Genomic DNA, 23330 nt, shown 5'->3' with positions numbered 1-23330 from the left:
CCCTGAGCCAGTGGGAGGTGTCCCTGTCCATGGCAGAGGGTGGCACTGGATGGGCTTGGAGGTCCCTTCAGACTCAAACCATCCTGTGATTCATTGTGGCTCTCCAGCTGCAGCAGGTTTTACTGAAAAGCATGGTGGTTAAATATCAGCTTGAAACAAAGATGTTTTTACAGGCAAGGGCTGAGTTCAAATACTTTCTGGTTTAAGGGATACAGCTGTTTTAAGCAACTTAAAAAGAAAAAACAACACCTCTTTCCCCATGTGTATGGCCTGGGAATAGCCTGGACTACAACTCCCGTCATGCACTGCGCCTCAGTGGCGCCGCGCGCCGGCCCTTCCCTTTCGGACTACAACTCCCGTCGTGCATTGCGCCGCAGAGCCGCGCAGTGCCTTCCTCTCCCCTCTCTGACTACAAATCCCATCGTACACTGCGCCCTAACGACGCGCCCGCCGGCCCCTCCTCTCTGGACTATATCTCCCAGCTGGCCCCGCGGCGCATGCGCAAAACGGGGCGGGCTCGGCGCGGTCGGTGGCGGGGAGAAGGGGCAGGGCCAGGGCCGCCCGGCGGGCCGAGCTGCTCCCCGCGGCTCCGGGACTGCCCTGCGCTCCAGTAAGTGCTGGGGGAGGCCTCGCCGGGGCAGCTCGGGGGGCGGCCAGGCCCTGGGGGGCGAGGCAGCGGAGAAGGGCAGCTGGAGGGGGGGCGCTTAGGGCCCGGTGGGGCAGCCGGAGCCCTGGGGGGCAGCTCTGGGGGGCAGTCCTGCTGTATGGGGCGGCCGCGCCCCTTGTGGGGCAGCCCTGCCCTGTGGGGTGGCAGGGGCTTGTGCGGTGGCCAGGCCCTGTGGGGCGGACGGGCTTCTATGAGGCAGCCCTGCCCTGTGGGGTGGCAGGGGCCTGTGAGGTGGCCAGGCCATAGGGGGCAGCTCTGTGGGGCAGGCGCTGGGCTGATGCTGTTCCCTCCCTCCCTCCCCGCCCGCCCGCCCGGTGCTGGCCCGGGCAGGGCATTATTCTGTGCCCGCCGCGCCTCTGTGCAGCTTCTTGATCGTGCCTTTCCCTCCCCTCTTCCTACTGTTTCTCTCTTCATTCTCCCTCGAAGCCTCAGCCGTGGTGTGGTGGCTCTGGCCACGCTTCACCCCGGTGGCAGATGCAGAAGGACCCTGGTGAGGCAGCCAGGGCTCTGTCGCATCCCCAGAGGTGAGAGGCAGATGTCAGGACCCCTAATATTGTTGCTTCCTACTCCTCTCTTCTTCTCAACTTGGGCCTTTGATGGGAAGGAGCGATTTTATCCAGGCAGAGCCCTGCAGTGCTGCTGCCTGGGCAGGTGCAGGCTCCCTGCCTGTTTCCTTCCACCGAGCCGGGCCCCGCTCGGTTCTGCTCCCTTTCGGTATTGGTATCTCAGGCTGCAGCTTCGCTAAATGTGAGTGGGACAGCTAATACTTCTTCTGGCTTTCGAAGGCGGTAGTTGTGTTTGGGAAAGCCGTCGCCTCTGCTAGTGATGCAAGCCGGCACCTCCGAGCTGTGTTCTGGCTTAGCTGTAACCCAGGCTGGTTACTCACTGAAGTGGAGTGGATGGCTAACTTGCCTAGAAATGAATGTTTAACTAGTATTGTCATATTTGCAGCTCTGAGCACACGTAGAATTCCAGACAGGTGTTTGACATGCTGCTACCTTGACACACCGTATGTGCTGTGCAGCTCCCTTAGCTTCAACTATCGCATAATCTTCATAAAAAGCATTATGTTATTGCTTAAAATGTTTGCAAAGCGGCTTTAAGAGGGCAGTAACTTCCCTTTGGGATGAAGGCTTCCATTTTGAGGCCTTTTTTTAAAGTAAGCATCTAACTTCAATGTGCTGTGTTAGTTCATAGGCAAGCAGAAAGAAGAGTTTATCTTCGGGTGGGGGAGCCGTTCTTTGTTAGGCTGAGTGTTATGAATTAGGCATGAGCGAGGTGGTGTTGGTTACTTGAGGAAAGCTGAGAGGGAGAATGATTATTTATTTTTGTAGATCATTGAGAGTGAGATCTCTCCATGCCTCACCCCCTTACAAAAACAGCGTGTTTAGAGAGACCACTCGACATCCCTGTGTGTAGCAAGCTGAATGACATCAGCTTTTTTGTTGTGTTATGACAAGTCCCTTGCTTTACTAAGAGGGCCCATAATGTCTGTAAAGATATTTCTGCACTCTTCCCGTTACCTGATTCCATGTGTGACACTGGAAGACAGAGCTGTATGTGGTCACACCATTTGGGCCTGTGAGGTGCCAAGAATAGTTTCACGATTGAATCCAGCAGGATTTGGTTCTTTTTTTTTCTTTGATTTGTCGACTTCCCTGTTGCACTCAGGCTGTGCTCATTGAGATGAGGCACAAATCCAGTCTTTGCTAGGATGGAGCTGGGCATGGCAGCTGTGGCTGGTCATGCTATGATGAGTTACTCTGTCTTAATGAATTTACTGCACTCTTAAGGGTGAGGGGGTTTAAATGCTTTTAATTTGAAAGTAGTTATGATGAAGTCTTGTTACGGTTTGTTTCACAACTGAGTTAACAGACGCAGCTTTAATGCCAATTCAGCAGTCCTTGAGACTGCCTATAAGTTCAGTTACATATCGGAAGACTTTTAAGTTTTATCAGTTGCTCTCATGAGGCTCCACATTTGATAAATTCACAGGTCACTTGCTGCATTCTGGTCTTAACAGTGGGTTTGGAACAGCAGACTAGCCTTTTGGGTCCCTGCAGTCTCATCTCCTGATGCTGGTTGTTATTTTACTTGCAAGAGTCACCCAAGTAACAATCCATAAAGCTGTCAGCTGTGTAAAGCAGAGGGATGCAGAAGTGCTGTTTTCCTTTTTGTCACACAGGTAAGTGGACCGCAATCTCTTGCGGTAGAGAGAGGTTCTTGGCCTTGTTGGTATTTGGAGGAGAGCCTCTTAATTCAGGGATAAATAAGCACTGATGCTGTGGAGAGTAATTCCAGACAATATATGGGGGTTTTGTGTATCCTAGAGATCACAGAGTACCAGACTGCTGGGACTCCTTTGCATAAAAAGTAAAACTCTGTGATTCTTGTGTTCTTTTTACAGTTATTAAACATTGCAATTTTATTTTGTTAGTGTAGAAATATTAATTCTGAGTTAGTAAACTGTAGAAGTTAAATACTCCACTTTCTTTAAGCGCTTTTTGCATTCTGTAACTGCAGTTGGCCTTAACGTTGTGCTGTGTACTTCGAGGGCAGAAACACAGAGAAAGATGCACAGTGGTCACTGACAGATAGATCAGTGTTCAAACGTTCTAGAGGAGCAAGGGCTTTCGTATAAATTGGAGGCTAGACAAAGAAAAGCCAGCGTATGAAGAAAATAGGAAGCATCTTAATGTTTTTCCTCCTTCCCTACTGTATTTGCAGTGGCAACTGAGTGACAGGAGACAGACACACATATGGGGAATAAGGAGGGCGCATGTACAAGGGAAAGCCCTGAATACAGAAGGTCTTGTTTTTTCCAGATGGCTGTGGCTTGTTTCAGGAGACCAGGGAGCTATACCAGCAGAAATAATACAGCCTGCCTGTGTGTCAGAGAGTTGATGTGGAAGAGAGGAAGCACAAAAGTCAGTATTTATTCACTGTAGCAGATTAGAAAGAGCTCGGACATGACTGAAATGTGAACAGATCAGGACTTGTAATGCCGCCTCCTGTGGGTGTTGGACAGAGCCCATCCTGCCAGGCCTGCAGAATCCTCAGTCTATTTTAGTCGTTTAGAATTCCATCAGTGTCTTTATTACAGAATGTGCCTGTTTATTTAAGCTGACAGTTATCACAGCAAGTGTGGTTCCTTCAGACTGCAGCAAAGCAGCAGCACTGGGAGGTGAGCACACATTAAAAGTGAGAAGTTCCCTTGCATGCCATGGTGTGCACTTTCTTGTGCGTCAGTGCTGGTCTGAACAATGGCTTGTGGTGCCGGAGTGGGTACCGTTCTTGCAAGATTGTGTGTGTGTGTGTAACTATGAACAATAGGAACATTCTTTAAACATTTTTAGTGGCGTTTGGAGCCAAAGGAACCTTTGTGTAGTTGTACAGTTGTGTGGAAATACAGGATAGTGACTTACGGCAGTGCCAAAACACGGCAATTTAGGTAACTGGCTTCAGCGTAAACTTTGTAAAAGTGGAGCGAGTGCTGTGGGTGTCACTGGGAAACAAATCTTACAAGAAAGACAGCAGTCAATGCGTATTCTTTTGGGTTTGAGTCTAAATGCAACAAGACATGACCAGAAGCATTGCTCTCAGTGCTTTATAAAATTATATAAGAAACAAATATCAAATCCTGGTGAGCAGATCTGATGTGCAGAAATAATGTAGCTGCTTTAAAAAATCATCTGCTGAAGAGGTCAGAAGTCTGGTTCCACTTCAGGTTGTGAAGTGACACTTGAATGCACAGAAGGGTGGCAATGAATTGGAATAGAGGATACATCTGAGCTGCTGCAAAATTTCTGCAACTCTTACATTGATCTCTTGGATTAGGACTGTGAAGATCTGACCTCTTGCTGCAGCCTAACTGAGAAACGTTTAGATACGTATTCTTATATGGCTTGGTTTTATAAATAACACTTTCCTGTTCATGCTCTGTACAGCAGCAGGGTTTGTTGCTGTTGAGGAAGGAAGCTTAGTTCATTGTCTCAGCGCTGAGCAGCATTTTCTCCCTCCAGGGACTTGCAGAAGCATCGAGAATGTGTAGGTGTTTCTTTAATCTTGGAGAAGGAACTTATTAAGCTTTCTGGTGCAGAACTCTGAGCCACTTTTAACAGATGTTATCTGCACGAGCAGGGAGTTGCAGGTCTGGTAGACATTTGTGGCATTCAATAGCTTAAACAGTTTTCAGGTTGGAACATATGCCTTTGCCTTGAAAATCTGAATAGTTTCAGGTGTTTTATGTAGAAGAAAGGTGGTTCGATGGTGAGGCTGCTCCTCTGGGACTTGGGAAACAGGTTCGGCTCACTGCGTTGCCTAGAGCTTCCTGTGTGGCCCGGGACACGCTTCTCCGTCCCTCTGTTCTCATAGTGAAACTGCCAAGTAGTTTCTGCATCGCCCAAGTGCTGCAAAGAGCTGTTGGTCAGGGTTCGATGTGCTCAGGTGCAGTGGTAGTGTGGGGCTTGTAGCTCCACCATGCTAGGAAGGAGAGGTTGGAAAGACTGCAGAGTTAAAAGTTAGGGGAAAGCTCCAGGCAGAAGGGGGTAAGATCAGAAAAATAAGAGGAGGGAAAAAAGTTTGGACGGGAATTCTCTTAGATCAGTTAAAAACAAAGTCAGTCCTTAAAACATTAAGGAGCACTGCATGGCTTAATTTGTTTAACAAAGTATAAAAACAATGCTTAAAATACCTGAATGAACCAGGCAAATATTATCTATTATGATTCAGCCACACAGGGAACAACAGCAAAGCTGTCTGTTCCTCTTATTGGAAAGCACTTTTTATGCTCGCTAACTGTTACCATCCCAAGGTTGTAGCTGTGTGTTTTGTCCATTGATTCTGCTGGCACGATAGGCAGAATCTCTTAAATTCAGGATGATTTATTGAAACTTTGTGTGAAAGAGGTTGAGAAATGGGAGCTTCTCTACCTCTCTGCTCTTTTTGCAGCCTCCTCTAAGGAGCAGTCTCTTTAGTAACTTTATAGAGCTAGAAGTATTTTGGATTTTAAGCCCTTGTAGGGAAATACAAGATGGTATTGCCATGGTTATGAGCTGAAAATGTAGACCAGACAGCAGTTACCAAGCTTTGCAAATGTGTTTTGATTGCTGCGAGTCAGCTTTCCCAGGAGCAGTCTCTATCCCGACAGTGGGTGATAAATTCATTACTTTAACATGGAATTGTTTTGATGTTTACGCACTCCACGGATGCTTTGTTACCCACCACATTTACATCCCATGTCCAAGAAAATGTGTTTGTACTTGTCCGGACTAGTGACTTAATTAAGTGTTTTGTTCAGGCTAAAACAGTTACATGTCAGCTTTGTTTTGAGAGCAAGCAGGCTTCTTAAAACTGTGTTTGAAAAGGTGTTGGTAAGACTATTGGTTAACTCTTTAGGAGGTCTTATAATAATGATTGGAAGCTTAAGCTGTACTAGCCGATCACTTGGTGGGTTATTTCTGTAGCTGGCAGCCTTTCTGCGTGTGCTGCAAAGTGAGGTAGCAGTGCCTACAGAATGGTCTGGCTTCCAAAGGGTTCCTGCTCCTTCAGGACTTCAGGCTTTGGTTTTGTTCTTTCTCACTAAGGCTTTTTTCCCCCCCTTTAAACCAAGTTCACTGTAGGTGCTGTAATTTATTTACACTCTCTTGCTGATTGTGCCGGTGTCCTGGTTCTTGGAGGAGGAGGAGCAGGGTTTCTCAGAGGGGTCTGTTCAGTCCCCTACCGAGATCGTGTTGCAAACCAGTCCTGTGCATATCCACAGTAAGGTCAGGATTTCCAGGCGTATTTTTGCACATGCAGGACCTGTAACTCCTCTGGATTGTTTCCGTCTCGTTGTGTGCAGGTCAGGCAGTGCTTCTGCCAAGTGCCAGGAGCCCAATGACTTCCTGGTAATGCTGGGATGATTCTGTGGGTGGAGCATTGTTATTCTCCATAGACACCGGATTTTGGGAAACCCCAGTGCCAGTGCAGGACAGCAGCTGGGCAGTAACTGGGTCTGTGGTATTGCCCAACTAGGGAGAGGGGGAAGGAAGGTTCGCAGCCCAGCATAGGCTGTGAGGACACTTCCGTGGGTTCACAGCTTGCTTCCAAGGAAGAAGGCTGCTGGAAATGAAGTGAATGGTGTGAGAAGTTACAGTGAAGTATGTACTTCAAGTGAGCTGTTAGTGTGCTGGCACTGTGCTACAAAACGTGTTATTGCAGAGACATTTCTGTTTTATAGGGCTTCTTCTGTGTTAGGCGAGACCTTTATCATATATATATATATATATATATATATATGAGAGTGGGATTTCATTTTATTAATTTAAGAAGTAAAAAAAGCAAGACAGGAAGAAAATGACCTTGCCATTTGATGGGCGCTACCACAGTAAACGGGTGCTGGTGTATGTCCTGTAAATGCATGTTGGATTACTTGTGTGAGACGGACAAAGCCTTATTCTTTCTAAAGAACTCTCACTGAACTTGTGCTTACTGCTGAGCTCTGAGATTAGTCCTAATCGCTGAGAACTCTTGTGTAGTACCAGTTTAATTGATGAGTACTCTAGATCCTGGAAACCGTGTCCAGTCTTTGCAGTAGTGGGAATTTTGGCCCCAAGAGTGTTTTCTGCAATTAACCGAACGTGGTCTGTACCGAGTGGTCCCACAGTGTGAGGGGAAATCTTAATGGCAACAATTATTCCTTCCTAAAGTAGGAACATAGATGAAACACTGCATTATTTTATTCTGCATTAAATATGCTAAATTAGATCTATCAAATCAAATCTGAATATCAGTTACTTACTTTGTGTGCTTTGGTTTCATTAAATCCTTGTACCTTTTCAAAACGGGTCAAAACAAATGCTCATCTGAGTGTCCTTTTCATGGTTTAGTACTTCAGATGAACTTGCCTTTGGATGTGTATGGATTTTTAGCCAGCCTCACTTCCCTTCTTTTTGCATCAAAGTTCCCCAAGTGCACTAAGCTTCATAAGAGTTTGTAGTTTGGTTGGAGGCAGTCATTGGGCTTCAAGTCCTTGGGGTGCTGTCTCAGTTTAGCCCCATCCTGGCCAATTTGTACAGCTAAAACCGAGCAATTGGGCTCCCACGACCCGGAGAATGAGTCTTGTGCTCTGTCCACTGAGCTCTTTGAAACTCTTGCTGTTTGAGAATGAGTTTGCATTGAGTTTGAAATAGCTGGCAGCATGTGCGATCAGAGTTGTTGGAGTGGTTGGCCTGGGTGAAACAGTTCCTAGTAACTGCAATTAAACGGGCTTTTTACTAATGACTAACCATTAATAATAAGTAATCCTAATAAGTAATCCTAATAAGTAATGAGCTTATTCCCCACTTAATTTCTAATTTGGTGTAGTTGTCAGGAATGAAAGAGTTTCTAGACGGGTGTGTGTGTTTTCAGGAGCAAGGGCCTGATTTGTTGTGTCTGGACTTTCACATACAGCACTTACTGAAAATTTTGAAAAGGCTTATGACAACATTAAAGTAATTGTAAATAATAATGAGCTCCAAGCCTGCATTATGAAGCATTTTAATTAGTCTGTAACTGAAATTAATAAGCTTTTTAAAACGTGGTTTTGGGATTGCATGACCTAAGCCGACATGAATTAGCGATGTGGTGCTCATCCCTGACTAGGTCTTATTTTGACTGACTTTGTGTTACCTAGGCCTCATAGGAAGCAATGGAAACTGCATTTCTGATGGCTGTAAAAGCTGTCTTATTTAACATCTTTTCATTGTCTTTCAACTTTGTTGTTTGTCTTTACTGCTCTCTGAGCTGGGCATCACTCGTCAGTTATTAATAGATAAATTCCAAGAGTGTCTTTTATAATAATGCTTCCTTCTGTTTGTGTCAGCTCAAGGCATTCAGAGGGACAATTAAAGCACTTGTTTGACCTAGGCAAAACCCATTAATAGGCGAGGTTTTTTTGTTTTGGCTGTCTTAAGGGATCAGGGACAGAGAGGAATTCCACATCCTGTGCCGGGCATTTCCTTATTTCATCATATCCCAGAGCCTGCGGCTGCTGTTGCACATACCTTAAGATGGAGAAAAGATGTTAAATTAAGAACATGAAACATCGCTTACAGAAATCCCTGCAAAAGTTCTTGAGGAAGTACCAATCTGTTCCGTCATGGAACTTGTAGATCAGTATCTGGAATAGGCCAGGGGATGATCGCAGGGTCACGGAATTGTTTAGGGTGGGAAAGACATTTAAGTCCAGCCATAATCCTCACACTGCCAAGTCACTACTAAACCATGTCCCTAAGCGCCACACCTCCGCATCTATTGAATCCCTCCAGGGATGGAGGCTCTACCTCTGCCCTGGGGAACCTGTTCCAGTGTTTGACAGCCCTTTCTATGAAGGAATGTTTCCTAATACCCAGCCTAAACCTCCCCTGGCCCAACTTGAAGCTGTTTCCGCTTGTCTTATCACTTGTTTCTTGGGAGAAGAGACCAGCATCCTCTTCATTACAACCTCCATTTAGGTAACTTCAGAACATTCTCCTTAGAAGTCCAATGTTCCCCTAAAATGTACTAGATTTTTTACCTGGGCAAAGGTAATGTTACTGCAGTTCAGCCTGAAGATGAAGAGCTTGTGCATGGATGGATGGCGTAGTCCATGGGGAATGCCTGTGCCTTTCTGGCCAGCCTGTCTGGCGTTGGGGCAGCCCAAAAAGGGTGTGAAAAAGCCATCCCTGCCAGCATAGTCAGGAAGGAGGTGGTGGAGTCTGTGTTCATGAACTGCATGTGTCTTTTGGGGTTAACTTCATCGAAGTTGTTTCTTACTTCAGTTTGAGCCAACTGTTTAATGGGGTTTTATTATACCAAAGGTCTTGCAGGATTTACCGGATCCAGTCTGTACTGAAAGAAGGTACATAAGGCTGCACATTTTGATGCATTTGTTGCAAAATGTGTATTTTAATAAATATACATTTAATACATATACATTGAATAAATATGCACATGTAAACTATTTCAAGAAATGCTGGTTATATGTGGATGTTGAGAGCAGCTGGAGTTAGTGCTGTGGCATTTTAGTAGTAGACAGTATGGAATAAAAAATACAGCCATTTGACTTGCTGTGGTACACTGGAAAAGATGGGAATAGTTGCCTTACCCTGACTTAATAAGTCTTCCTGGAAAACAGCAGATCAGGTGTATTTTGAAGACAGAATGATAGCCAAGTAAGAATGACGGGCAGGATAAGATGGCTGTGTTCGTTAGGTGATTCATCAGCGCAAGTGACGATTCTTCCTCGCTGTGGCCCGGGTTGGAAGCTGGGTTAGGGACTGGGAGAGGGGTCTTTTGGTTGCCTCGTGGTTTGATCAGGGATGGGTGAAGCCAGCGCTCCTGGTACTTATTTCAGATTTTTTAAAGATGAACTTCTTATGCTTAGCAATTCTCTTCCAGGTGAATAGGGGCCTCCTGCAGCTGCTTTTGCCCTCCTCCTTGGCCATTTTAGAGAAGGAATCTTAAGTTTAGGGGGAAGTGCGTCTGGGAGATTTCCTGTTCTCATCTCTAGATGGAGTTAAGATGCTGCCAATAGTTTCACACAGTTCTAACAAATCAGGTAGTGCGGTCTCTGTAACAGAAGCGTACCATGTCTGTTGTGAGGGATCAGTGAGGGACCTTTGGGAAGCAGCTCAGCATGTCATTTTAAAACACTCCATCCTAAGTTATCTTCAGTTATCATCAGAATTGCACCTTGGTGATATCTTCAACTCCTGGATTAGTGTTTTCTGTCATGGTTTGGGTACTTTAGGAAGCTGTACTTTGGGTACTTAAAGGGGTAGTTAAAGATGAGCAGCGATGTTATCTCTGAGTGTAAATTATCTATATGGTGTTCCATCTCTCCTAGAAGGTTTGCAAGGGGTTGTGAATAAAGAAATGTGAACAACTGTCCTGGAAGATTTATGGGACTGGTTTTCAGAGGCTGCTCTGAGCTGGTTGTCTCAGGACTGGGTGTTTTTGGGTTTTGCCCCCTTCTCTTTGTTGGCCTGAATGTATGCAGGAAGGAGAGCTTTCATTACTGTGCTCTTCAGGGAATAAGCAGGACAGTGAACTCACCCATTCCCCTCGGGAGCCCATAAATGGAGTAAATGGGCAGTAACAGAGGTGACCAACTGGAGAGGAGCTGATTTACAGCAGGAAGCTGATAGTAATTGTCAAGGCAAAAGCCAAGAGCTCTCAATAATTAATCAGTCCCTGGAACTGCAGGGAAGGGTACTTTCCTTCCCTTTGCGGTGATGGAGCCAGTGTAAACAGTAGGGCTTAAAAAGAACAGTGGGGAGGTGGAGTGGACATGACTCACAGCATCATTTTATATTTATAAGTGTTAGTTTATGAACGTTGCTCATCGTTTCATAGAGGTAAGTAGGTAACGTATGCAGCTTCATCTCAGCTAATAGAAAAAGAACCCCAAAGTAACCTCGTGCCGTAAGTTAAACTCAAAGTTAAAAATGTCCATAGGCTGACAGAGCACCAAGTAGAAATGTTACTTTAAAGAAATTAAAACAATATTAAAATTATACAGAAAGCTTGGTGAGAACACATGTAAAATGAATCTAAACCTGTAGCGAGGAGAAGTGCTTATCTTGCTGCATTTCTTAACCAAGCTTTCATAGAATCATGGAATGGTTTGGGTTAGAAGGGACCTTGAAGCCCATCCAGCTTCACCCCCTGCCATGGGCAGGGACACCTCCCACTGGCTCAGGGGCTCTAAGCCCCATCCAACCTGGCCTGGAACCCCTCCAGGGATGGGGCAGCCACCACTGCTCTGGGCAACCTGGGGCAGGGCCTCCCCACCGTCCTTGTGAAGAGTTTCTTCATAAGATTTTATCTCAGTCTCCTCTCTTTCAGCTGAAAACTGTTTCCCCTCAACTATTCTGAATGGTGTAAAGGAGCTGCTTGTGTGCCCCTGCACGTTCCAGCTGTGCAGTGCTGCAGTCACAGTGGTAGACTGGGAGAAGGAGATCTATGATTTGTATTTATCATGGGGCCCAGGATGCCAGGCAGCCTTCAGTTTTGATTTAAATATTGAGGGAGGATCTGAGACAAGCTGGGTTGTGAGGTATGTACCTGCTTAAATCAGTTCAGCACCACGGGAAAGAGGAGCACTCACTTTTTGAGGTTTACGCTCCTATTTAGGGTATAGCACAGCCCTCCAAGAAGGGGTTTTGAGGAGCTGAACGTTTTCTGAATTCTTATCTTCGAGTGTCAGTGCACACCGCAAAGTGGGTTGGCACAAACATATTGCAGCTTCTGGTGGGTGATGGCGAGAGCTAATATGAAATGAGCCCTGGGGATGTGTGTTCTGAGGTAGCACTGCTTCACTGACCACTATCTCCTCCCTCCCTGGTTCTGCTGCTTCAGGAAGGGAGGGCATGGTGCAGTGGTCTTGTGTGTGATCCGTTACAGGTTTGATGCCTTCAGCTCTTCTCTCTAAGAACTCCTGATTGTTTTATAATGTTTGATTCTAGAAGTGGGCAGAATAGTTATTACACTGTATTGTACGGCAGAAAATAAGAGCTCTCGTGTAATAAAGGGTGTAAAAAATACACAGATTTGGAGGCTTTTGTTTTATAATTTACTGATATTATAATTTCATGAATAATAAATCATATCCATGTGAGATAGGATCCGTGTTCTGAAAATGCTTGTAAGTTGAGGTTCAGGTCAATTTTTAGGCTGGTGACCTGCCAGGCAGTTCCGCTGCACAGAAGGATTCGCGTTGGAGCTGGGCAACTCCTTTTATGACTCTCTAGAAGTAACGTGGTGACTCTGTCTGTGTTGCTCTTTCAGTCAGTCTGGAGTGGCCAGGAAGGTGTCTGGGTGGTGGGTTTGTCATGGGGGTTCAGTTGCTGCAGTAGCTGGGAGAAAGGCACAAATGAATTTTTATGTGCTACAAATTGTGGTTCCTTAACAAAGCTGAATACAGTGGATATTAATTTACAGTGGAATCTTGCCGAGCTGTAATGTGATGGAAACGGGCTTTTAAAGCTGGAGAGCAATTGCATGATTTCATGTTTGATTCCATTTTTATGATCCAGTTAGAGGATTGTTTAAGTCTGTTGTTCTTTAATAGCGTCACTCTGGTAGATGTCAGTAATCCTGTGAGGAGCTGCAAACTAATCCAAGGGAAACAGCAGTTATAAAACTGTTTTTAAATTGGTGATAGTGGATCCTGTGTTTCCGTGAGAGGACAAGGGAACTGCAAATAGTGTTATTTTTGAGGGCTAGAAAATAGCTAGTACCACTTTGAAATAGCAGATCTGTATCAATGTAAGGGCACTTTTCTGTGAAAACTGGTTTATTGACAAATACAAGAGATCTGGATTTTGTCTTTTGCCCTGGGCAAAAGGATTCCACTCAGGGAGTAGCTGGGCTGTAGCTGATCATGCGCTCATAACGGGGAGTTGCGAGTGTCCCTCTTTCATTTTTCATCAAGGTTTTCTGAAACACAGATGCTTTAACAGTGGGTTGGTTTTATTCAAGGATTTTTAATCGATTTGTACCATGTTTCACAAGAATGGTTTCTGTGTTTCATTCCTTCACATCTGCGCAGAAGGCAGCCTGAGCCTGCTCAGGCAGGAGCCCGGCCACCCTTGTTGGCTTCTTATAGGCATGGGCTTTGCTGGGCTCCGGAAGCTGTTGGTACTGCACTGGATTGTGTCCCAGGAGGGCTGTTGGGTTTGTTGAGGGACCATCTGGGCCAAGTAGGACCTGGAAAGGACAGATCTTTTAATTCATTCAAACTCAAGTGATGTTCGCTGCCTGCCTGCAGGGTGCTTTGATTGAGAGAATCACTGCCCTCAGGCTTAACCCCTCTCTGGATGTGTTTGTAGGGAGATGTCCCTTGGGTGTGAATTACTGCTGAACCTTTGTTACCATTGGAACTTTCTCTTCTCTTAAGAGCGTTCAAGTGTTTGGTTTTGCTGTCACGTGTAACTCGGTGACAGCACTCAGGTCTGTCATGTTTAAATTGTGAGGGGCATACAGTAAATTTGAGATTACCTTAATGAATGTTGTGACTTTATTGAAGAACAAACCTGCGCCCTTGAGGATTTAAACCATAATTGCGTACCTTAAATAGGGAAACTCCTTTACCATTTGGAGATAGAAAGAAGAAACCAGTTAAGCCCTCTGTGGGAAGCTTGTACATGTGTAATGGCCTTGGGGCTGTGCAGAAAATTTCTTGCATCTGGAAACAAAACTGTTAACTTTGTTATGCGCAAAAATGCATTTATCTACAGAATTTAACAGCTTATATTTAAAAAACCTAAAGTGTTAACTTTTCAATAGTCTGTCATCACTATGGTATTACATCTGTTCAGCTTTTGGCAAATCCTGCTGAACTGAGATGTGTGTCACAGAATGCCAGGTTGGAAGGGACCTCAGGGATCTTCTGGTCCAACCTTTTAGATGATCTATAGCTTAAATGAGATGTCCTAGCACCCTCTCAAGCTGAGCCTTAAAAGTGTCCAGTGTTGAGGGATCTGCCACTTCCTTGGGGAGGTTGTTCCACTGCACCAGTGTCGATCCGGTCCCTGGTGCCTGCCTCAGTGTACCAGACCCGAGTTCCACCCAAGGGTTGGTTTGGCGGTAAGAGGTTGGTTACTCTATAGATTGAGTTGCATGATTTAAAACTGCTCTCTAGAAATCCTTCTCCTATGGTGTCGAAATCAGGATAATGGATTATTTAGGAGTTGTTTCTCATAGTGGTTGAAGCAAAATGTGACCAGTATTCTCATTAGCCATCTAAAAGGGTCACTAAATCCAAGCACGTATCCACTTGTTTGTAGGTCTGATCCCAGACGCTTTCAAGTGTGCCCAACCACACATCGCGCTTTGCTGTAGCGAGCTGCAGAGTTAGCAGGGCGCTATGTGTGTAGCTATAGATCAAGTAACTTTAAGCAAGGAAATAGTAAAGGTAAACAACTTCAAGAAATATTTAAAGAAAATTTGATATTGCGGAGCGAAAGCTGCAAGATGTTATGAGAAGTGGGGGGTGCTTAAACCTGCCCTGTCTCCTGTTAATACCTTCGGTGCTATCTCTGAGGGCTGTAATGATGTAAAGAAGACTGAATCTTTTCTTTCCTGTGCTGGGAAAGATTGGCATGAACTTGGTTTTTACCATATTTAAACGTTGATTTGTTGCTGTTTTTAGATGAGTATGCAAATTTCTCTTTGGTCGTACGCAGCTGGCTCGTAGGGTAAAAGTACTGTCCCATCGAATAAAAGGAAGCAAAGAAAATGATGCAAGAGCCTGCAATGAGACAGAACCATAAAAGGTGAAGCAGGCAAAAAGGGAATAGGTGGTCAGCGGTACAGATTTTTCTTTCTTTTTTTTAAAGCAGAAAAAAAGGAGAAAAAATATAAAACAAAATAAAAAAGCTTACCGCTGTCAAAGTTAGTGCCATGTGGATATTGAGGATTCGAGGGCTAACAAGTGGCTCACATCTTCATTTCAACTGTTTAATATATAAGGATGGGTGTCTGTTCTTAAACATGAAGTGCTTTTTGTAGGAGAAATGCAAAATGTGACCAGTGTTTCTGAAAGCCTTTTTGTTGAAATTGGTCAGGCAAAACGTGGGCAATCACATTGAACAGTAGAGCCGCTGACAAAGATCTTTTCCTGATGGTGAAAGGCGGTGTCAAAGAAGGTAGCCTGAACCTTGCATTGTCTCTGCTTTGTGTAGGTGGTGAGGGAGAACCTTTGGGGATCCTGCAGGGATCTCGCCAAGGCCAGGCTGGATGTTCATTTGCTATTTACCACTCATATCTCTGCAGCCAGGATATTAGAGATCCTAAGTGCACGCTTTAAACAAGTAAAAAAGCCCTGTCTAAAAATTTGGTGGAGTAGGGGCAAACAACCACACTCCACTTGTTCTACTCTAGGAACTTCTTTTCACTGCTAGTCAAAACTGCTGAAAATGTCATGGATTGGCACAGAGCAGCCTGAGAGTCAGTAACGAGGAACCTGGCTTAACCTCCATGCTTTCTGTTCCGCAGTGTGATGGTCAGGGTCAGAAATGCCTTATGTGGATCGTCAGAATCGCATCTGTGGTTTCCTAGATATCGAAGAAAATGAGAACAGCGGGAAGTTTCTGCGGCGGTACTTCATTCTGGACACGCGAGAGGACAGTCTGGTGTGGTACATGGACAACCCACAGGTGAGAGGTTCCTGGCAGTCGCTTCCTGGCTTCCATCAATCTCCACTTCCGCAGATCTTGTAACAGATATTCTTAAAAATTGGGTTTAATTATGGCTTATTGTCCGAGAAGCTAGGGGAGAAAAGTTACCTGAGTGAAATAATTGTAAATCAGTGTTTCTTCTTTGCTAATACATACAGTCTGTTAATGAAAACAGCGTTCATGTTTCTATTGAAAACATTACCACGTAATAGTAGAATGTCAAAGCCAACTTGAACATCAGTGAATTGCTGACATGAGATCTAAGTATTGACAGGAGACGTAGGGATCAGACTGGAGTCTCAGTGTGATCCCACTTACAAACCAGTCACTAGAGTGCCTTGCGAGAGGGAAGTTGAACCTTCTTGATTTTCTTCCGCTGTTGTAGTTTTGAAGAACAACTGAGTTTTGATAGATTCACCACGTGGAGACTATTCTGAATCCATGAAGTGGTGGAACTTCATACAGGATGGGTCTGCAGTGTGTGCAGAGTTTCACTGGGCCCTTTGCTACTAGAAAGTGCACTGTTTGTACCTGTGAAATCAGTTCAACTGTTCGGAGCAATATTGTTTTTACCTCCATCGTTAAGACACATTATTATCCTCAAGTTCTGATCAGGTAAAACTTTATTGGGGCAGAATGGGAAGACATTTTTAATTAAATGTCAGCGTTGCTAGCCTATAGTAAACCTAACCTACTTTCTTAACTTTGAAATACAAATGGAGTATAAATCATTTATTTGTGTGTTTCTGACTCTGTGGGCAGCGTTAGGCTCCTCTCTGCGATGCCGAAGTTCATAAGGCACTATGGAATAACAAAGGGCCCTTTAGCTTGGGGAAGAGCAGCAAGCAGACACAGCACCATTCTCATGGTCTGCAGGGAGGCCGGGAGTGGGAGGAATGGTACTGAGACGTAAAGGGCTGTTGGGAAAGTAGAAACTGTAGTGGGAAAAGGTATGTGAAAAACAATACTCTAGTGAGAGGAATAAAATTGGGAAGGCTGTTTCCTTAGGAAAGATGTTGCTGCTCAGCTCTTCTAGCTGGTTAGGAACAGTACTGTGAATGTTAGACCGGTGTGCTAGGAGGATGTGAAAACATGGGACAGCTCCTCTCTGGAGTGTAAGTATCCTGAGGCTTGTCTGCAGCGTTGGAAAGCATGCTAGTCTTCCCTGAAATATTAAATGTTAAGGCTATGATTTGTCAGTTCCTTTTGGAGGACATGGGATGCTGCTTTTGAAGTGTCTGCCCTAACAGACGAATGTCACTTCTTGTGCCTTCCACCTGCCAGGTCAGAATACATGAGGCACCAACATCTGTTGAGGAAAAAGTATTCTTTCCGGATTTCCTGGATGCAGACCTGCAAGAATCCTTTTTCCTCTAGTAAAACCTCTGAAACAATCATTGTTTGTATTGTTTCTAGCAGTCGTTCTGTTTTTAGGTGATTAACAGATGTGTGTACAGTAAACATGCACTTCAGATCCTGTTTCTAGCATGCTTTGTGTATTGTCCATAAAAACGCATAGGGTTTTCTTTCCGTTTGTGGAATTCAGTTACTTTTTACATTTTTATATTTACATTTACTTTTTTATATGAGAATAAATTAGTTTCACTTTGTAACGTGATTTATTTCAGAATCTTCCCTCTGGATCCCCGCCTGTTGGAGTCATCAAGCTTACCTATATTTCCAAGGTAAGAGAATACGCGAGACACTATTTGCTAAATTTGGTGATGACCACCCAGGGCTGCTTCCGAAGGCCTGAACTTCAGTTGTAAACACCTCTCGTGTAGCTCATGGGAAGATTTTCACTTGTGTGCTATTCCTGACTTTCAGAGAAGGATACAAACGCTTCCAACAGTACCAAGGTGAAATAAGACAGACCAGTTGCCATGTTGTCTAGATTTGCTCTGTGGTTCCACATGGCAGCTTTGTGCTGCATACAGTTAGTATTTCTGAACTGTATGTTTCAATTCTTTTTGAGTGATTGAATTCCAGTTAGTCTGGAGAAAGGACAGTCAGTTGGTGAAGATAAGTCGCTGGGTGTGATGGTTTCCAAGGAAGAATGATCTTTAATGAGCAGGACAGAAAAACTTCCAGAAAATACTTAGTTCATTTCACTCTGCATACGCTCACTTCCAAATATGTCTGAAAGAAAACCGTGAACTAAAAGTCTAGCAGATACTGCATTAACAAATAAGTAGAAAAAAAACCAATTGACCTTCTTTTGTCTTTCTGCTTGTTTCTCCTCATTCTTTTGGTCATCTTTACCTTTGGAGGCAGCTCACATGTGCCTCCTGTGTACCTGCCTGAATCCCCATAGTTCTCCTATTTACGTGGTACATGTGTTCTGTTTCTGCCAAAAAAATATGGTTTGATGTGAGAGACTGCTTTGCCTTCTTCCTCCCTTGATAAAAGTGCTCTGTGATGTGAAAATGGCAATGCCTCTCTCACAACAGGACACCCCCTTCCCTCTTACCCTCCCCAGCGTGGAGAGTCTGGAAGCAAAGTGGCTATTGTTCTTCGTATATTAGTGAACCAAAATAGAACCGGTGTCCTTGACAGCGTGAAATGTCCTCGGGTTTTTAGTTCAGTTGAGAAATAGGACCTCAAAATGCAAGTGGAAGTCTTATGTTTTTAGTTTGCAGCCTTAGTCTGGTAATGAATCCTTAAACTTAAGGAACAGGAGCATATGGCTCAAGCTGTCTTACCATAGGTTGCATGTCTTGAGCTGAATCTTGTATAGTACTTTCGTTGTATCTGAACATCTTTATACACAACGAGCCTGCTGTGCTGCTAGTCGGCAAATTTAGCCACTTGAAAGAGAAAAACCCTGTGATATCCGATGTATATTTTGTATGCACAGCGATGTTTATGATCCTCGTTTCCCTCCTAGGTTAGCGATGCAACGAAGCTGAGACCAAAGGCAGAGTTCTGTTTTGGTAAGTTCTCGCATGCGGCACACGCATCAGAAATCGGAAACAGAGATGATGTTCTACTATTCCCGATACAGCTGGCAGGGTGTTGTTTAAAAATAGCTTTCATTTACTATTTCTTCTGCAGTGTGAGGGAAATGTTGGCTTCTTCACAAGATGTTTTTTGGCTGGCTGTGTTGTGGCTCAGTGGGGGGGGGGGGGGAGCAGTTTTAGAGATGTTTGAAAATTTTGAGGCGTTGATAAGCTAATAAAAATGGGTGTCTTCAGGAACATGGCATGCCTGTCAGCTGGGAAAACAAGGAATTTAAAGATTTTTATCTGTATTACTGGTAAAAGTGGATTTAATTGATCTAAAAATACTGTCAGCCAATGTTCTGTGTTACCTTTCAGCCTCTATTGCTGCTCCAAAGAAACAGAATTTGCTTGGGGTACCTTCTGGGTTTATTGATACTTAAACCCGTTTAAACTTGAGTAGAGCTTCGGATAATCGTAAAAGCCACTTATGGTCTTTGTTTAGATTTTTCTTTGTGCAGAGTTTCCCCTAATTCCAGGTGTTTTTGACAAGCAGTTGGCATTCACAGAAGTCTGTAGGGACTGGTATCAGCCTCTGCTCTGTTGATGAACAACTGTTCTTTACAACTGCATTCACCAAAGGGTTTGAGCTCAGAGGAAAGTGCTGGCAGTGCAAGATGGATTTCTAAAAAGAAGTGCAGCAGGGAGCTTGAATGCTTCAGCTGGATTCTCTGTCTGAAATCAAATCTCTTTATCATGGTGTTAAGTTTGATCATTGATGTCAGTGTTGTTAACTTCTCACAATGATTTTTAACAGTTATGAATGCAGGGATGAGGAAATACTTCTTACAAGCCAACGACCAGCAGGACCTAGTGGAATGGGTGAATGTTCTGAACAAAGCTACCAAAATCACAGTAAGTGCTTTAGTGGATTCTTAGCAACGCTTTCAAATGGGGGCTGTCTCGAGGTGCTTAAAAGGAAACTTTGCCTCCATTTGCTGTGCTAGAGTAGTCCCTTTAACTCTGCAAACGAGGCTTGGCTGACTTTGCGAGGCTTGGAGAAACTGTACAGATCTCCCGCTAAACGAGTTTGTTTCACTTTTGTTTTTACATTAACGGTCCTGTTGCACTCTCAGGTACCAAAGCAATCTGATCCTCTCTGTCCGATGGATAATTCAAACCGCCAGGCTGAAAGCCCGGGGGGAAAAAAGCAGGTCTCATACAGGACAGAAATTGTCGGCGGTGTTCCTATCATCACACCAACGCAGGTAATGCCCCTGAGACAAGGGGGCTGTTATTTGATAGAGGAACCTTTCTTTGGCAGGTGAGAACAGGTTATGTATCTCAGGGTAGGTGTCAGCTTCTCACCTCGCTCAGAGGACTTGTGCTTTGGCGTGCACCTTTCAGTGATACTGGGGGGGTTGAGGATTTCATTCCATTTATACAACATCATAGAGGATTAGACCAAACTATAAAGAATTGCTCAAGTACTGATTTTTTGCTCACAGATACTGTAGCTTGTGCTGTGAACATCTGGGTTTGTGTGTGTGAAATGCATTGTTAGTGTTAGCAATGCCAAAGTTCTGTCTTCTGCCCACTTTTCCTGGTGGTTAAAGAGAGGTGATTAAGTCACGCTAAGAGGTAATTATATACACAATGTTAATAGAGGTGGTAAGGGTGGCAGTAGATTAAACCGTTGCAGAAGGGCTTTATGAAATGGCACGTGTGGACAAATGAGACAGCAAGTGAAATTCAGTGACAATAAATATAGCATAAGGGATTCTGGGAAAAACAGTTCTAGTTCTTGTAGAAAATGCTAGATCGAGAAATAACGTTTTTCCACTGGAGAGAGAGGGGAGAGTTAGTCGCACCATGGAAATGTCATCCTAGTGTTCAGTAACAGCAGAAGAAAGTGGGGCTTGTGAGCATGTGGGGGACACGATTTTTTCCTCTTATGACTAGTATGCTTGTTCTTTGACCTTTGGAAACAACTGAGTGTTCTGAACTTTCCTGCTTTTCTCTAGAAAGAAGTCAGTGAGTGCAGTGATGGGGGGGATCGGAGCTACCTGAAACGGTCACAGAGTCATCTGCCTTATTTCGCTGCCAAGCACCCCCCGGATAATGCTGTCATCAAAGCTGGCTACTGCGTAAAGCAAGGGGCGGTGGTAAGTGCTTGAGACTGTGTCTCATCAGTCGAGCACAGGTTCTAGGGCCATGGTTGTACTTGGAGAATGGATGCTTTAGAGAGAGGGACGTAATTACCAGTAACTTCAGCATTGCTGACAATGTTAAGGATAACTAAAGATAATACTCGTCCTCCTGCAGCACATAACTTATGTCTGCGTTCCTTCTTTTCGTGACTTTCTTCAGCATGATGTTGGAGATGTTTTGGAGCACAGTTATGCACGAAGACTTTCACATGGTGGTTGGTGCTTGCAGCCAGGGGTTCTGCTGCTCTGTATGTAGAGATCCTTATCTCACTTATTAGAAGCATTGAAATTGAGGCAGAAGTTCAACATCTGAAGGCTTTTTAAATCACTACAATGTTTAACAAAGACAGTTTTCAGTTCAGAAGAAGAATTGTATGACTTGTCAGTGATGAACGTAACTGGGACTGCTCACACCATGCCTTGCACAGACAGTTTGGATTAAGCAAGATGTGTGCTTCATGAGTCCTCGGCCTTGTTTTATCTTGGATTATGAAGCTGCTTTTTGTAACTTTCTTTTATTAGTTAAAAATAAACTAGAAATTTTTAGTGTGATGTCTTTTAACATCTCTTAGGGGATATTTGTGCTGCTGAGTTGCTGCAGTTTCACTGGAGATGGTGGAAGAGTTCTTATAGAAAACACTGGCTTCAAGGATTTTTAATTTTTTTGTCATTTTTAAAAATAAATTAACTGGGCAGAGCCTTGCAGAAGTATTTTAGGGATGCTGTATATACACACAGCACACATGTGTATGTGTACTGTATTAAGGTTATAAATATAGATCAGTAATTATAAATAAATAAGAATTACACAATATATACTATAAACTAGAATTATGAATAAAATTAAATATAGAAATGTATGGGTAATATATAATATGTAAGTGTATTTGTATTTTATATATAAAATCTATGAATATGTGTTTATTTTCATTTACCAGATGAAGAACTGGAAGAGAAGATACTTCCAGTTAGATGAGAACACGATAGGCTATTTCAAGTCGGAACTGGTAAGTTTCCAAATGGTGCTACTTTCCAGTGATGGTTGCAAGAAAACCTAAAGAAATACATGTGTGTTTGAAAAATGTGCTGTGCTGCTCTTGCAGTGTCTCCTCTGTGCTATGATAGGTTTTCATGGTCGGGAAGAACAAAAAGTCAGCAGAGTGGCTGTTAACTCATAGATTCATAGAATGGTTTGAGTTGGAAGGGACCTTAAAGCCCATCCAGTTCCACCCCCTGCCATGGGCAGGGACGCCTCCCGCTGGATCAGGGGCTCCAAGGCCCATCCGACCTGGCCTGGAACCCCTCCAGGGATGGGGCAGCCTGTTCCAGGGCCTCACCACACCCATGGTGAAGAAATTCTTCCTTATGTCTAGCCTAAACCTGCCCCTTTCCATTTTATCCCCATTGTTCCTCATCCTATCACTACAGACCTTTGTAAACAGCCCCTCCCCAGCTTTCTTGCAGCCCCTTCAGGTACTGGAAGGTCGCTGTAAGATCTCCTGGGAGCCTTCTGTTCTCCAGCTGAACAACCCCAACTCTCTCAGCCTGTCAAGATGTAAGATGTCAAGAACCCAAATTTCAAGCTGCAACAAGGACAGGAAAATAATTGTGTGTATGACTTTAACTTTGGCCTGGCAGAAGTGAAAGTATTTCTTTTGGCATGCTCTCACTTTTTTCCTGTTGTGCAAAGCCTCTACAGGAACCATAACACTTTTGTGTTACAGTACCAGGATTTTTCATATGCTTTAAGAATCCTTGCTCTTTTACAGGTTCTGGTACGATGGATCTCTTTGTATTATTTTTAATTGTGTTGAGGGTGGGATACGGTTAATCTATTTTAAAGCCGTGTCATGCAGTACAATTAACAAAGCATCTGGTGTTGAAGCATTTTGCCCTTATGAGGGCGGTTTCATATGAATGAATGTAGTCACGGCTTAACTGCAATAAGCTGCTTGAGGCCAGGTTCAGTGCTCTGATCTGGTTAGGGGAAGGGAACCGGGGTGGTTGTCTACATTACGGTGAGGGGAATCAATGCTTTTGGGTGTTTCATTTCTTGATTTGGCCTCCTCTTTGTTGCACGTGACATTTAATACTTAGGAAAGCGAATTAAACTTTGGTTGGTGCCGCCTTTTGCTAAAGTGACCGCCTCCAAATTCTCATTTATATACGTCTGCTGCTGTCAACTTCTCTCACCGCTGGATTCCTGACAGGGTTCTAGTCATTGGATGTGGTCTATTGACATAGTTATGTCTTTCTTTTCAGGAGAAGGAACCTCTCAGAGTGATACCACTGAAGGAGGTCCATAAAGTTCAGGAATGCAAACAAAGGT

The 23330-nt window shown here is 44.1% G+C and overlaps 1 protein-coding gene across 5 annotated transcripts in view; it reads left to right on the top strand.

The window, feature by feature from the left end:
- The first annotated feature begins 488 nt into the window (after positions 1-488).
- PLEKHA1 (pleckstrin homology domain containing A1) overlaps positions 489-23330 on the top strand; it is a 30247-nt gene continuing 7405 nt past the window's right edge. For 4 of the 5 annotated variants that reach the window (XM_054071134.1, XM_054071133.1, XM_054071135.1 and 1 more), the window contains exons 1-9: positions 489-610; positions 15671-15831; positions 17481-17537; positions 18740-18785; positions 19609-19706; positions 19928-20059; positions 20816-20956; positions 21940-22008; positions 23264-23328. In XM_054071134.1, the coding sequence (XP_053927109.1) occupies positions 15691-15831; positions 17481-17537; positions 18740-18785; positions 19609-19706; positions 19928-20059; positions 20816-20956; positions 21940-22008; positions 23264-23328 (749 nt within the window). In that variant the 5' untranslated portion in view covers positions 489-610; positions 15671-15690. Of the gene's footprint in view, positions 611-15670; positions 15832-17480; positions 17538-18739; positions 18786-19608; positions 19707-19927; positions 20060-20815; positions 20957-21939; positions 22009-23263; positions 23329-23330 lie in introns of those variants that run through there. The other variant, XM_054071136.1, reaches the window with a different exon arrangement.

Source organism: Cuculus canorus, chromosome 7 (genome assembly GCF_017976375.1).
Source record: "Cuculus canorus isolate bCucCan1 chromosome 7, bCucCan1.pri, whole genome shotgun sequence".
In the NCBI taxonomy this organism is placed as follows: Eukaryota; Metazoa; Chordata; class Aves; order Cuculiformes; family Cuculidae; genus Cuculus; species Cuculus canorus.
Note: the sequence above shows the minus strand (reverse complement) of the source record. Positions and strands in the feature narration are given on the sequence as shown.